Source organism: Electrophorus electricus, chromosome 16 (assembly GCF_041902795.1).
Source record: "Electrophorus electricus isolate QZ-2024a chromosome 16, ASM4190279v1, whole genome shotgun sequence".
NCBI classification, from domain to species: Eukaryota; Metazoa; Chordata; class Actinopteri; order Gymnotiformes; family Gymnotidae; genus Electrophorus; species Electrophorus electricus.
This window is the reverse complement of record NC_137512.1, coordinates 17,934,588-17,948,701: the sequence shown is the minus strand read 5'-3', so window position 1 is coordinate 17,948,701 and position 14,114 is coordinate 17,934,588. Positions and strand designations below refer to the sequence as shown.

The following is a 14,114-nucleotide window of genomic DNA, read 5'->3' as shown; positions in this document are numbered from 1 at the left end:
GGAAGTCTGTCTCTCTCTCTCTCTCTCTCTCTCTCTCTCTCTCTCTCTCTCAACTGACTTAATTCTAATGAATGAAAGTCAAAAAAGCAGGGTCTTCTGGGAATTAAATTAGGAAAACAATCGAACAATTTATTAAAAGTCCATGTTATCAACACTAATTACAAAAGGATAGTGAACACATGCCAGTAATACTACAATAATTATGCATTAACAAAAGAATTATTTAAATATACAATTGCACTTTACTGTAATAATATTTTGACAACAACCATTATAACAGTATTTAAATTAAGATCTTTCTTTATTCGAGTGGTATCTTTGTGGTATAATCTTTAGTTAACTGACCCCACTCAAAAAATGATGTTGGTGTATCTGAGAAAGGGCTCATTTACTGCAGTCAACAAAATTAAATGGCTTTCATGATGTCTGTCATAAAATGAGAAAACTGGAACCTAAACTCTTTGAAATGCCAAAAATCGTGTCTCTGCTAGAGGGGTCCAAGCTGTCACACGATTCGGCATCAGGGCTGGGATTGGGGTATAGCCTCACCTTTACTGGATGGCAAGAAAATGAACATGTTCCCTGTTCCACTATGTTCGTGCCTCTTTACTGAGACAACACTGTATGTGATCCTGTACTATACAGTAGCATCTCAGTGACCTTTGGTCCTGTAATGAGCCTATGCAGAGAAGAGCCTATCGAAAGCATAGCCATGAAATGTGCATTTTTACAACACATTAAGCATCATACTGCTTTCCAGCCACCTTGTTAACTCTGCTCTCTCCCTCTGACTGGCCCGGTTTGGTTGGGATATGAAGGCTTATAAAGGGATTGTGGGAATGTGACCTCATTTAGGAAAGACAGTGGCTTCTCTCTGACCCGTGTTTTCCTCTGGATCCCTGACAGGGCCCTACGGAGCACATGACTACTCGGCCATCTCCACTAGGAGCAGCATCTCCCAGTCACTGTACTCTAAAAGAAGTCTCATCACACCGAGTCCTTTAGCAATGAGAGCAATCTCTCATTTCCCCTACTTAACGCTGCTCTCAGTGACAGAGATTCTGTGTTGATGCAAAGGGCACTATGTCACCAGATACACCCATTGTCTCACTGGACGCATGGTGACTGTCTTAAATCTGTGCAGGATTGTGCTGTTTTCATGAGTTTCTATTTAATTACTTGATGCCAGGAGAAAGTAGCATTGCTGTCGTTTGAGGTTGTAGCATAAAAAGGAAAGGCCTCCCCACTGAAATGATTGACTGCTGTCATTTTACACACACTGCACCTCCGGGGTTCTTCTGACTCAGAAAAGTCACCACTGTAATATTACCACTGTGGCTATAGCGCTGCCTCTCGCCAGATCGGAGCGGCCTCGTTATGCTGCCCGTGACCAGTCTCACCACAGTGAGCACTGAGCTCACCTCTCACACACTTCGCATACCGCCATGGCGTCTGCAAGCCAGCCAGTCACATACACCAACCCGATATACATCACAGGACAAACACGGGGCCGTTATTTTTCCCAGCTGGTATAGCGATGCTGAGGTGAGGTCTGGTATGCGAAACCAAAATTCCGCATTAAAAGAACACACAGTCGCCAAATAAGGTCACGACCGAATATTGTGCAGTGGCGTGTGGAAGACCAAAATATATAGAATGCGATTTTTTTCCCTTTCATCCATGACTTTTGTTTTCAAGATGTCTCTTAACTGAGTCTTATGCCTCAACAAGCTCAGAGGATTTCTCACTCGTGTTTGGATAGAGTTCCATCTTCACAAGCTCGTGTAAGGTCCATCGAGCCGGCAGAGAGCTACCAATGGTTGGGGGGTTTCTCTCTGTCCAGCACCGGTCTTTCGGGCGGGGCCGGTTATAGGCGCTCCTGGCAGGCGTGGGGTTCTCTAGTCCAGCGGCTCCTGCTTTATCCGGATGGGCGTGTGGAGGGTGTGAGCACGCCTGTCCTCGCGGCTCAGGATGTACTCGCTGAACTGGGACGAGTCCACGCCTCCCCCACATGAAGCAACCATGGTGAAGCCCTTCTGGAACAATCTCTCCAGCACCTGCCGAGTGCAGCGCACAGGACTGTTAGTGGCACACATGTACAAATGACCCCAGATTTTTTTGTACTTACGATATTAAAGTCATAACTAATGACGTGGGCTCATCAGTTATTTACAAGAACAGCGTGCCAATGTACAAAAAATAATAAAATTACAATAAGCAGACAAACTTCTTTCCTCATTTTAAGTCTTGTGAATTAGAAATCAAACCATTAAAAACTTGACAAATACTTATCTATATTTTATCTTTCACTCTTTCATTTTACTCCTCAGACGGCCGATTGAAGATGATAAGGGAGAGCTCCGTCTCCCCCCGGAAGCTGTTTACTGGAGTCTGATGGGCTAGTCAAACTCAAAGCGTCCCCAACAAGCTAAACCCAACCACCCCATATTTTCCTCCAAGCCCAAATGCATACGTAATGACCCACCCTCCCTCTGTGCCCGTCACTCACACGGCCACAGAGTCTTGACGTTTTATCTGGTGGAGTAGTTGTAGGTTTTTTTGAAATTCAACACACGCAGCCTTGAGTATTCACTTACTTCTCCACTTCTTTCAAGTGTGCTTCACATGAAAATGAAAGTTCAGCCCCAAGGCAAGACAGCCAGATAAAAAGTCCCTCCCAAAAGAAAAAAAAACAAAAAAACATTTCAGTCGAATCAGAGGGCCTTGAGAAAATGTCCATCCTTATTCCCCACATTAGATGTTGCATAAAAAACCTTTGGCAGAATTTCAGCAAGTTGAATTACAGAGGAAATGAATTCTTATTATGTGTTTACTGTGGTACGGCAGATCATACATAGCAGCAACAACAGGCATTTATGAGCATCCGTTTAAAAAAACAAGGAAAAAAGCTACAAAATGGAAAGGGTTTAATGAGGAGTGTCCCATAAGTCTGCATTTAAGTCAGTACACAGAATGAAGGAACGTGCAAAAATCACAAAACCGTATTTAGAACTGATTGCTCAGAAACCTTCATTATGTTCCTTGCTCTGATAATTGCATCACTTCAAACTTTCTCAAACCTGTGCATTTTTATACATTATGCACCACACCCCTCTCTCTTCCTCCCACTCACTCTCTCTCTCTCTTTCTTTCTCTCTCTCTCTCTCTCTCTCTCTCTCTCTCTCTCTCTCTCTCTGTTCTCTCACAAAATTTGAACATTTTTCTCACGACTGGTTGGGATTACTTCTCATGACAGGCTAAAGGTGGGAATAAAAGTCCCTGCACCTCTTGCATGATACAATTAGCGAAGGGTGAACAGGCAGGGAAAAAAACAGCTAGCAGATGCAGCGATTAGTTATACTGTAAGTCAGTTAAGCATGTTTAAAAAGTAGCATAAACCAGTTTAGGTTGTTTAAAGAAACCAAAGTAGGTATTAAAAATGTAATATGTGTGTTTAAAATGCTCGAGGCACAGATATGTTGGAGCATTTTTTTTAAAAGAAGAGATTTGTCTTGAAGACGAGTTTAAAAATAAATTATGCATATAATTTTCCCCTCTACTTCACCACTTATATTCAGGGCAGTATATCCCTATATTAACACTGGCACTGGAATTAGAGGTGCCGCATAGTATGTCTACATGTGTATGTGCGTGCATCAATGGAGCAGCATATTCCTAACAGGCAAATGGAGGGCAAATCGATGATATCTCGTGGGGCAGAACCGCACGTTTGCAGCCATGCATCCACACCTTCCTGCACATCCGTCAGGCCCCGCCCCTTGCTCCTTTCACATCTCCAGCTTTTCCTGTGAGAGAGCATGTTCTGCTCTTGTCTCGGGGCCCACATCCAGCCCAGCTCCTCCAGCATTTCACTCTTTCCCTATATGTGTGATTGCACACACCACCTAAACATTCAGTATGAAAGCCACCACCTGAACAGTAACTTACAGCACTGTGTTAGATAGATTACCCAGTGCCAGTTATTGAGCACCACTACAATGCACTTTTTAGTCGTCGTCCCCACCTTCCCCGGGGCTCCCGAGACACCTGATGAAACTTAGGCAATTAGCAAAACCCTAATCAGTTGAAAAGGAGCAGGTGAGCGCAAGAGAAGCAGTTTAATTCACTGGTGCTTGAGAAGCATGAGAAGGGAAGCACTGGTGGAATTTCCTGTTCCTTCAGTCCAGCACTGCTCAGCTTAATGGGTCGTCTTCTGCAACCTACTGGATTCAACTCATCCGATAATCATCAAGCCCCTTGCACTTTGAATGAGGTTTAAAAAAATGGCAAAGTACTACAGTGCCACTTGAAATCTGGACCAGATGAAAATGCCAGCCTAAACCATGAATTCACACCAACACCTTCCCCGTCAATAACAGCCCACTATGCAAAAATAACTGAGCATCGAAAGTAAAAGTGGCTCCACCTGTACAGAGTTGAGTCGGCAGTAGCCGTTGAGGGGGAAGCGGATGACGTGCGTGGGGTCCTGGTTCCAGCCGGCATTCACAGAGTTGCACATGACGTCACCCGTCTCGGGGAAGATCTCCTCGATGAGGGCCTTGTCGCCGCTCAAGGCAATCCTCTCGCCCAGGTCGGGTGTGACGCGCACCACCAGGCACTCGCAGGGCTGGCATCCACGCCGCAGTTCACGTTCCTGCTTCCAGCGCTCCAGCTCCTTCACCATGGGGCTCAGTTGGTAGTAGCGCGCCTCCTCGTACAGCAGCTGGAACTCCTGCACGGTTAACACGGCACAGGCGGCGCATGGGAATGGGGACAGAGAGGGATAGATGGAGGATTGGAAGGAAGGATGAAGCAAAGGATGCAAGGAAGGATTTGAGAAAAAAGGCCCATCAGTGAAAGCTCTGGAGAAGTGAGAGTGGCGCAGCTACGTTGTCATGCTATAGCTGCTCATGATGGTGTAGGTGGAAAAATCATTAAGCTAGAAAAATCGAAAACATGCTGCTGTATTGGTTCCAATGTTTTTCAAGAAATTTAATTGCTAGTTTGCATTTAAAACTGAAAGAAATGTGTCTGATGTAGAAGTAAAGCTCAAAATAGCTTCATGTGGGCCTACAGTACTGTTTCTATTAAATCTGAGCTTGCAAGACTTAAGTTTAGCACTAGCTGAAAGTCCTTTGCTACTCTCTGTCCCTTACATCTGACCTCTCTTTAGCCAGGATCAGAGTATGTAGCTGTACTGCCAGGGCTCTCCCCAGACGCTGGCTCTCTGCTTGGGTAGGACAGATTGCCTGTGTCCCCCTCAGGCTCCAATCGCCCTGGAGCTCCCTCGGCCCAGCCTCTCGCCCCTTCCACTTCCCGCTAGACCAGATGGCACTGCTGCTTGTTTCTAGCATTGACAACACTGACAAGAAGTCACGCGCTTAACAATGGACAGAAAAGACCTGAGATGAATATGGGTGAATAAAAGGGCAAGAACAATACAAACATGTTCGAAGATACTATAGCTCTCACAGTGCTGCCGGTAGAAGACATCTCAGCTCAAGGTTTAAAGGTCAGAAAATCTCTCTTTTGCTCTCATTGTCATTAAGCTTTGTAATCTGGATGTGTAACTGTGATCCCTTCCCTGCATGCCCACAAAGCTACCTCCTTTCCTCCACCCTGCACAAACCACTCATTTCACTGCAGGCTATGCCACAGCGAACAATGGCGCCAGCATCTCTGACTCTGTATGCTTTAATAATTACCACACCAAAAGGAACTGCTTTTGCTTACCCCTTGCCTCACCCCAGACTGGTTCTCTCTCTCTCTCTCTCTCTCTCTCTCTCTCTCTCTCTCTTTCACTCTCACTCTCACTCTTTAGCCCATGCTGCTTCTGACAGTGTGCATGCTGAGATTTTGGGGCCTGCAGGCTCTAGTTCATTTCGAAGGAAATCTAAGTCTTTTTGTGGAATTCTTTCCCGGGTCTATAGTAAGGGTTAGGTACACTGAACCTTCTTCAAGGCAATGTCCTTAAACCTAATCCAGCAGTAAATGTGACTACAGAGAAAACCTTCTCATTAAAGTGTGTCGTAGACAAAGCATAGCTCTGATGCTGGGAGGTTCATTCTTGAGGAGCATATACATGTGTGTGGGGGGGGGGGGGGGTTGTGACGCTGGCAGATTTCTGGAATCCAGTAAATTCACGTGGTCAGAAACTGTTTGGCACTTTACGGCTTTTCCCTCAAGGAAGAGCCAGCTCAAACATATACAAACATGGACAAATTTGTTGGTACCCCACCCTTACAGTTCACTGAAACAATGCTTCGTTCCTCCTGAAGTGATGAAATTTAAAGCAATCATCTCATGTATACCTGTACGCCTTTGGTATATCAGAGTAAAGCTACAAAAATGTAAAAAGATATCAATTATTGCCTATTCTACATTGATATTGTAAAATGGCCTGGTTGTTGGTACTAGAAAAGATTATAAATAATTGGATATCTAGTGACATTTCAAACTGCTTCATTAGAATCACGCATCTCTTAAATCCCAGTCTCTCCTTCAGCCTATTTAACTGGAGAACAGATGTCACTCTGCTGTTTAAAATCACTTTGTTCACCACACTGAATACAGACCACAAAACGCAGAGAGAGAGTTGTCTGAGGAGGTCAGAAAGAAGATGAGAGATTATACAAAATTATAGCATTGTATGTTAGACCATAAGAACTTCTCAAAGCAGCTTGATGGTCCGGTACTACAGTTGCAAATATTATTAAGACGTTTAAGGTGCATGGGACTATAGGCAACCTCTGCAAACCATTGTGACTGCAAGAAGAAACCTGACCCCAGATTGAAAAGACTGATGAATCGTAGGCAAAACGGCATGTAAAACCTCCAAAGACAAACTCAACTTCAAGGCCAAGGTGCAACAGTTTCTGATCACATGAAATCTCAAGACTATCAAGGCATTCTGTAGTGAAACGCACTGCTCAGTGTCAGAATGTTCAAGCCAATGGTCCTCCAACAGGCCAATGACCCAAAACACGCAGCTAAAAGCACCCAGCAAAAAACAAAACACTGTGCTTTTCTGAAGTTTCCTTTCTACGAGCCCTGATCTGAATCCTACTGAACATCTATGAAGAACTGAAATATGCTGTTTAGAGAATCCTATCAAACCTGAGACAGCTGGAGCAGTTGGCTCAGGAAGAGTGGACCAGACTACCTGTCGACAGTGGCAGAACTCTCACTGAGAGCTTCAGAAATTGCTTGTTTACAGTGATTGCCTCTAAAAGCTGTGCAAAATATTAGGTTAAGGGTTCCTTAATTTTTGAACAAGTCATTTTCATTTGATTTTATTTAAAATATTCTGTTAAATCAAAAATCAAAAGTCCAATTTTTATTAAATATGGAAAAACAATGATAGATACCAATTACATTTGTCAGTTTCAAGTTATTTCATAATTGAGAGTTGTGTCATAAAATTTTCAAACAGTTTCAAGGGGTGAAGGGTTCTACAGCGAGTCAGTGAGATTTTGGAAGTGGTGTGCGAGTATGCAGATCGATCTTGTGAATTCCGTCTTTGAGAGAGTTGAGCCTTCCAGCACTTGGACGGGACTACCTATAATGATCAATTCAGTCAGTCACTGCTATTTGCATATTTCCCTGCTTGCATGTGGGGGAGGGACATGTAAAGAGAGCGATGTCTGAACTGTGAAGGCTTGAATGTAATGAGATGTAATGATTTGCTTCTGTTTTCTCGACTCGTAGCTGCTGTCTGTGGTTCCACTAGACAGCGCTATCCCAAAGACATCTCGCTGTCCAGGTAAGCTAGAAAGTGTGAATTCAAGGGGCTGTGGTGAAGATCACGCCGTCCTGATTGATTTGCCTGACAAGGACACATTGAACCAGCGGAGTTGTTTCACAGGGAGGCACAGATTTTGCCTACAAGAGCTACTGTAGAAACTGCAGTACACAGTTGGTACTGTCACTTTCAGATGTGCTGTGTTCACTTTTAGTCATCTGTACCATAACGCATTTAGAGTCCTTCATTGCAAGTTAAAAAATGACATTCAATCCACTAAGCAATGGGGTAATAAAGAAAAGCAATTTCTGTTCTTAGAACATAAGTGTCCAGAAATGTACCTTGAAGTCTTCAGGAAGGAGCAGTTTGCTGGTTCGAAGGTAACTGAGAATGTACCGGAATATCTCCCCGTCTCTGTCGATGAAGTAGTGCTGCTTCAAACTGTCCAGAACAATTGGTTCTGTGCCGTTGAACAGACGACTGATCCTGGGAAGGGCCAAAAACAAGGGAGGGAGGCGCAGACAGGATCTGAAGCCATGTTTGTTTTACACGTCATTTGAATTTTGGCCACTACACAGGTACATTTTGCATTCTGTAAATACTATTGCAGAAGGTAGTCAACACTGTTCAAGCCAAACCAAACGCAGCAAGTATAATGAAGCTTTATTGTTTAACCTGGTTTAAAAAATGAGGTCAAACATTAGGAATCGAGTCCTGTGCTATTTCCGCTCTTGTGTTAAATCAACTTACATCTTGTCATTGCAAAGATGTTCCTATTTCATTTCATGTTTCTCTCTCTTTCTCTCATTCTAGAAACTGATGCAAAACACTTAATAAGAAAACCAATTCCCCCCTTAGTGCCTCCGGTGGTTCTTTTCTCATATGGTCTTGCAGTTCCCCCAGTTAGAATTTCACCATATAGCTTCAGGCAATCTTAGTTTTTCATCTCCGTTCCTTTTTCTTTTTTCTCCACCGAAAGCAATTAAAATGCTGCCTGCTTTCCCCCTCCCCCTACTCTCCTCTGCTCCACTCTCTCTCTGTCTCTCTCTCTCTTTCCGCTCTATCTGCGTTATTAAATCAGAGAAGGCCTTCCTCTGCACAGATGTGAGCAGACCCTCCCTGCTCTCTCTTACACTCCTCTTTAGCAGGTGGTGCCCCTTTCCACCCTGCCCTCTCGGGGAGCAAATTATCGGCAAAACCTCTAAGGATTTGAGGTTGAGACGCAGCAGGTAGGAATTTCCCTAGACCAGGAGAGGAAAAGATGATGTTTTGGTTCCTCTTATCATTTTTCTGAATTAGATATTGGTTCTGAAAGAGAGATTTTATAGACAATAAAATAGTGTTCAAGTGTTACTCTACCCTGCTGATATTTGCACAATACTGAAAGTAGTTCAGAATAATCTAGTCTCAGTTCTAGCTATATTTAAGATGTCTGGATCTGGTACAGTTTCACAGCATTCTGGATACACCACAGCTGGCATTAGACATAATAGAACACAAATCATCTTTTGCACAGAAGAAAGTTTGCCTGCTTGAGTTCAGATGCTAATGTCTGAAGGGGAAAACATATGTACCTTGGTGTATTATTGCTCAGAAACCTAACTTTTCAAAACATAACAATATCTCACAATGCTGCATACAATCTCCTCTTGGAATAAGTCTACAGTCAAATTCTCAGGTATAGCCTATTTGTATTTCGTAATCTTGTTTAATAAGCTTGAAATGTACTTAAAGAAGGCTTTCCTGTTTTTAAGAACTGCCCAACCAAATAATTAAAATAAATAAACTATATATATATATATGAGAGGGAGAGAGAGAGAGAGAGAGAGAGAGAGAGAGAGAGAGGAGAGAGAGAGAGAGGAGAGAGAGAGAGAGGAGAGAGAGAGAGAGAGAGAGAGAGAGAGAGAGAGAGAGAGGAGAGAGAGAGAGGAGAGAGAGAGGAGAGAGAGAGAGGAGAGAGAGGAGAGAGAGAGAGAGAGAGAGAGGAGAGAGAGGAGAGAGAGAGGGAGAGAGAGGAGAGAGAGAGAGAGAGAGAGAGAGGGAGAGAGAGGAGAGAGAGAGAGAGAGAGAGAGAGAGAGAGAGAGAGAGAGAGAGGAGAGAGAGAGAGGAGAGAGAGAGAGGAGAGAGAGAGAGAGAGAGAGAGAGAGAGAGAGAGGAGAGAGAGGAGAGAGAGGAGAGAGAGAGGGAGAGAGAGGAGAGAGAGAGAGAGAGAGAGAGAGGGAGAGAGAGGAGAGAGAGAGAGAGAGAGAGAGAGGAGGAGAGAGAGAGAGAGGAGAGAGAGAGAGAGAGAGGAGAGAGAGAGGAGAGAGAGAGAGAGGAGAGAGAGAGAGGGAGAGAGAGAGAGAGAGGGAGAGAGAGAGAGAGAGAGGAGAGAGAGAGAGAGAGGAGAGAGAGAGAGAAGAGAGAGAGAGAGAGAGAGAGAGAGAGAGAGAGGAGAGAGAGAGAGAGAGAGAGAGAGGAGAGAGAGAGAGAGAGAGAGAGAGAGAGAGAGAGAGAGAGAGGAGAGAGAGAGAGAGAAAAAACAAACAAAAAAACAAACAAACAAAACAGTCATATAATCCAAGATTATCACAGTTAACCTTCATGGGACAAAACAGCTGGAGCACTGGGAAATTCACAAAGACGCCTTCAGCTCGTGAGCTATATAATTAGACTGACTCGTGTTAACCCTCCCAGCACGGAGTCAAACCATGTGTAGGTGCCTTACCTTGAGTCTGGGTACTTGGTGAGGGTGGCGAGGCTGCTCGTGTACATGTGTCCCCCCACGTCGATGTGGACAGGTGCATTGGCTTTGGTCAGCTGAGCAGGGAGAGGGATTCCCTGTGCGGCCAAAGGAGACACTGGCGAACGAGTCAGAGAAAGACGAGACATGCTTCTTCCCTCCTGCGGACAAGCACCCAGAACACACCCTGAGCACGGTGCACTACACATTCGCAGCAATGCTGTCTTCCTGCCGGTCCTCCGAGCTCTGAACTGACATGGATTGTGCTCCTGGCCTGACAGAGTCTGGGAGATCATTCTAACATATGCCCTGTTCTGTACTTCACTTAAGAATTAGCGGCACAACTTTAAATTAAGAGAATTTGCTCCCCCTTTTTTTCATCGAACCAGAGGGGAGGAAAGTATGAGACTGATTAATGAGAGAGAGAGAGAGAGAGAGAGAGAGAGAGAGAGAGAGAGAGAGAGAGAGAGAGGGAGAGAGAGAGATGAATCGTACTGTAGGTGTCTACCTCCAGGGAAGATAGTGTAAACTCCTAATTAAAGGTACTGGAAGTGAGAGTGAGACCTGAAAAGTTTGATGACACCACAGCAGTACAGCTGTCTGAACATTTGATGCCTAAGATGAAATAAATCACCATTTACAACTAAAATGTTGCTATAAAAAAATAATAATAATTTTAAACAATTGTAATTTCATTAAGACTGACAGTTTCATTTTTCAGTGACAAGATCAGTTGAATAAAAATACTTAAGACATATTTTATTATTAGGTATTCAATGTTGTTTTTAAAATTTTATGTAATAATAAAGGTAGAAATGTGTATGAAATGTAAGCCAACACAGCTGGTCCGTCAGAGAGCAGACAAAGGTGGCTCCTTTAAAAACACCTGTCAGGTCATTTGCAAGAGCTCACGCTCGTTGCGTCAAACTTTGTCATAGCTACCGAGTACTAACACCACGTTAGTGCGAAGAAAAGCCCGGGCCTTCCCGTGATAACCAGATGGTTGAAGGCATGTTTGCCCCATTTGCTTGGGGCAAAAATCTTGAGGCAAAGTACGTTCATTCTTTTTTTCTGGGGTTAAAGCTTAAAACGCAGCCCCTTTCACATACACACAAAGAGAATTAAGACTTAACGAAATCCACTCAAATAGGCTACAGTTGAAGCAGGTTAGTCCGGCGGACTGAAATGACTAAAATGTGTATTGATCAGATTGTCCAATAATGGATATTTAACTACTACTACTACTGAATATGACTAAACGGTTTGACAAAAAGCAAGCTCTTAATTGTACATTATATAATGCTTCTGTCTTGAGAAACTTGAGATGGACTCCAACTGTAAACGCAAACTCGACAGGTTTAAAAGGTGGATGAAATGAATGTTTCAATAGGCTTTAAGACATCAAAGAACGCATTAAAGTGTTGAATTAAAAAGTAGAGTTCCGAGAGTGACCGAACTCCAACTCTCGCCGTCTGAAATCACATAGCATGCATGCATAGGCTCTGCGCCTGAATCCACCATTCCTGAGCGAGTTCCTAAACTATACACACGGTGGGATGACAAATGAAACCATATACTGTTTACAACAACATGTTCGAGTATTACATAAAATCTGCCATACCGTTTCAAACATTTTAGGATGTCCAGCGTAATCTGGGCAGGAACCTATTGCTCACTGTGGACGGTTTCTTGTCCCTTAGAAATAACTTTCACAAAATTATTAGTCCAGTTCTTCTGTGTTCCCAGATTTCAACTTAATGCGCTCTTCGTACAAAATCCAAATGTTCGAGTCCTATAAGACGTTTAAATCCGCTAAGTCTAATGCCGATACACAGCTCAACTAGCCCACATGGGTCTCTGTGGCTTTAAAACTCATTTAATACAGAGGTGTTTCTAAGCCCATAGTCAGCTAGCCACTTTCCACAAAAGCTACACACGGACCGAATCCTGCGTCCTTACCTTGGAAGACATAGCTGAAATTGTATCTTCACCCTCTTTAAAACATGAGATCGATCGTGTCTTTCCCTCGTTTCTGTTTCTATGTCCTTTTTGTGTTAAGCGTGAGACTGCGATGTAGCCAGAGTTCCTCCCCGAATAACAGAGGACAGCTGAAAAGAATTCTGCTCGAGGCGCTCCGAGCGCCCCGGGGCGAAGGATTAGGCTCCAATGAGCTCAAGCCTGCCTGCACTGGGGCGCGTTACCAGATGAACATTTGATCCTGCTGTGCATGTGTGAAACCATATTTATGGTCAAATCGAATTTCTTTTCATTTTGGCTCGACTTTGCAAATAGATGTCTTGGCGCAGACGCCCGTGTGCGCGGATAACGGTTTACTTGGCTGTTGCCTATTACCTGGCTGATAAGTCTAAATTGAAGAGAAAACGTATGTTGATTAATACTGCATTTGGTTTGCAAAACGTAAACGTAAATCAAATAGAGCGATTTTCCGATTTAAAACAGTTTGAGTATGATAAAGAGCACAACGCGTTAACAGTTATTTTATCGAAAAGCCACATGCTCATATTTCTTGTCAAAGCTTATATCCAATACCATTCGCCGCATCGTTCATATTCTGATGTCCATTAAACCAGAATGACGTATATCGTCATGCGTAGAGTCAGAGCGAGAAGCGCCCCTTGCTTCGCCTGGAGCAAAACGCGCCATTTCAATTACAACGCATGGCGAGATGGAGTCGTCCAACTTAATGGCATCTCTTTGGGAAGGAAGACAGGTTCACCGCATGGAAAAGAAGCATATTTTTCACAGGGCCAATGCGATTTTGACAGTATTATAGCTTCGCGAACTTCCGTTTTTTTTTCCCCTCAATATACCTATTTCCTGAAACTTGACATCTGGCGCCTACCAGTGACCATACTGTATTTACACAAATTTAGAACAAAACGTTTTAGAATAAACTAACGAATTACTAATGGTCTTTTTAGATGAAATTGTCTAAAAGAAATTGTTGAAATGTTTGAATTGCAAATTAAATACTGGTAATTCAAGCATGCTTGCCACCGATCGTGGGCTGGTTTTTGAAGTTAGACTTGCGTAGGTTACTTGATTTGACAAGGTCTGCTTGTCGAGGCAAACCTAATTTCTCTCTCACTAGACAAATACAGCAAACCAAACGTAGCTATTTGTATTCAGTCTTATGTTCCACACTATTTGGACTAAACTATATTGCCAGCTGATTTATTTTTCTTGCCTTTGGCTGAAATTAGTTTTCCTCGTCAGAGCAAAGCAGCAGGAAGACAAGATATTTTTGTTAAATTAAAGTAACAAGCCCGGAGTTACTTCAATTACTTGACGCACGAGGAAGATGTAAATTTAAAGATTTAAATAGCTTAGAATGTTGCCTCGAGCGCCCGCACTTAATTTCCTTAATTTACGAGGGATGTGAGAAAGATGGGGAAACGGGTTATCCAAATGATGTGCATCTCAGCAGAACACACTATATCTGGATCGCACTATCATTCACCCATGTTGCAGAACAGACATTGGACTTTATATTCAGGTTTGTGAAAATGAAATGGGCTGTGAGGAAAAGTAGGATCTTCGACATTGCGAAACATTTACCTGTACATAAAGGCTTTTATGAACTATCTCGAAATTATGTAGTGTTTGGATAATCCGCATGCAAATAAATC

At 43.3% G+C, this 14,114-nt stretch overlaps 1 protein-coding gene across 2 annotated transcripts; it reads right to left on the bottom strand.

Moving 5' to 3' along the window:
• Positions 1–111: 111 nt before the first annotated feature.
• Positions 112–13,226, bottom strand: kctd15a (potassium channel tetramerization domain containing 15a). Of its 2 annotated transcripts, XM_081698860.1 has the most exons (6): positions 12,424–13,226; positions 12,086–12,170; positions 10,450–10,625; positions 8,083–8,227; positions 4,427–4,732; positions 112–2,057 (listed from the first exon to the last, which is right to left on the bottom strand). In XM_081698860.1, exons 2-6 carry the CDS (start codon positions 12,095–12,097, stop codon positions 1,899–1,901), a joined length of 798 nt encoding a protein of 265 aa, XP_081554986.1. In that variant the 5' UTR covers positions 12,098–12,170; positions 12,424–13,226; the 3' UTR covers positions 112–1,898. The 2 variants fall into 2 exon arrangements, with proteins under 2 accessions (XP_081554986.1, XP_026869651.2); XM_027013850.3 differs by lacking the exon at positions 12,086–12,170 and having other exon boundaries at positions 12,424–13,219.
• Between the last annotated feature and the right edge of the window lie 888 nt (positions 13,227–14,114).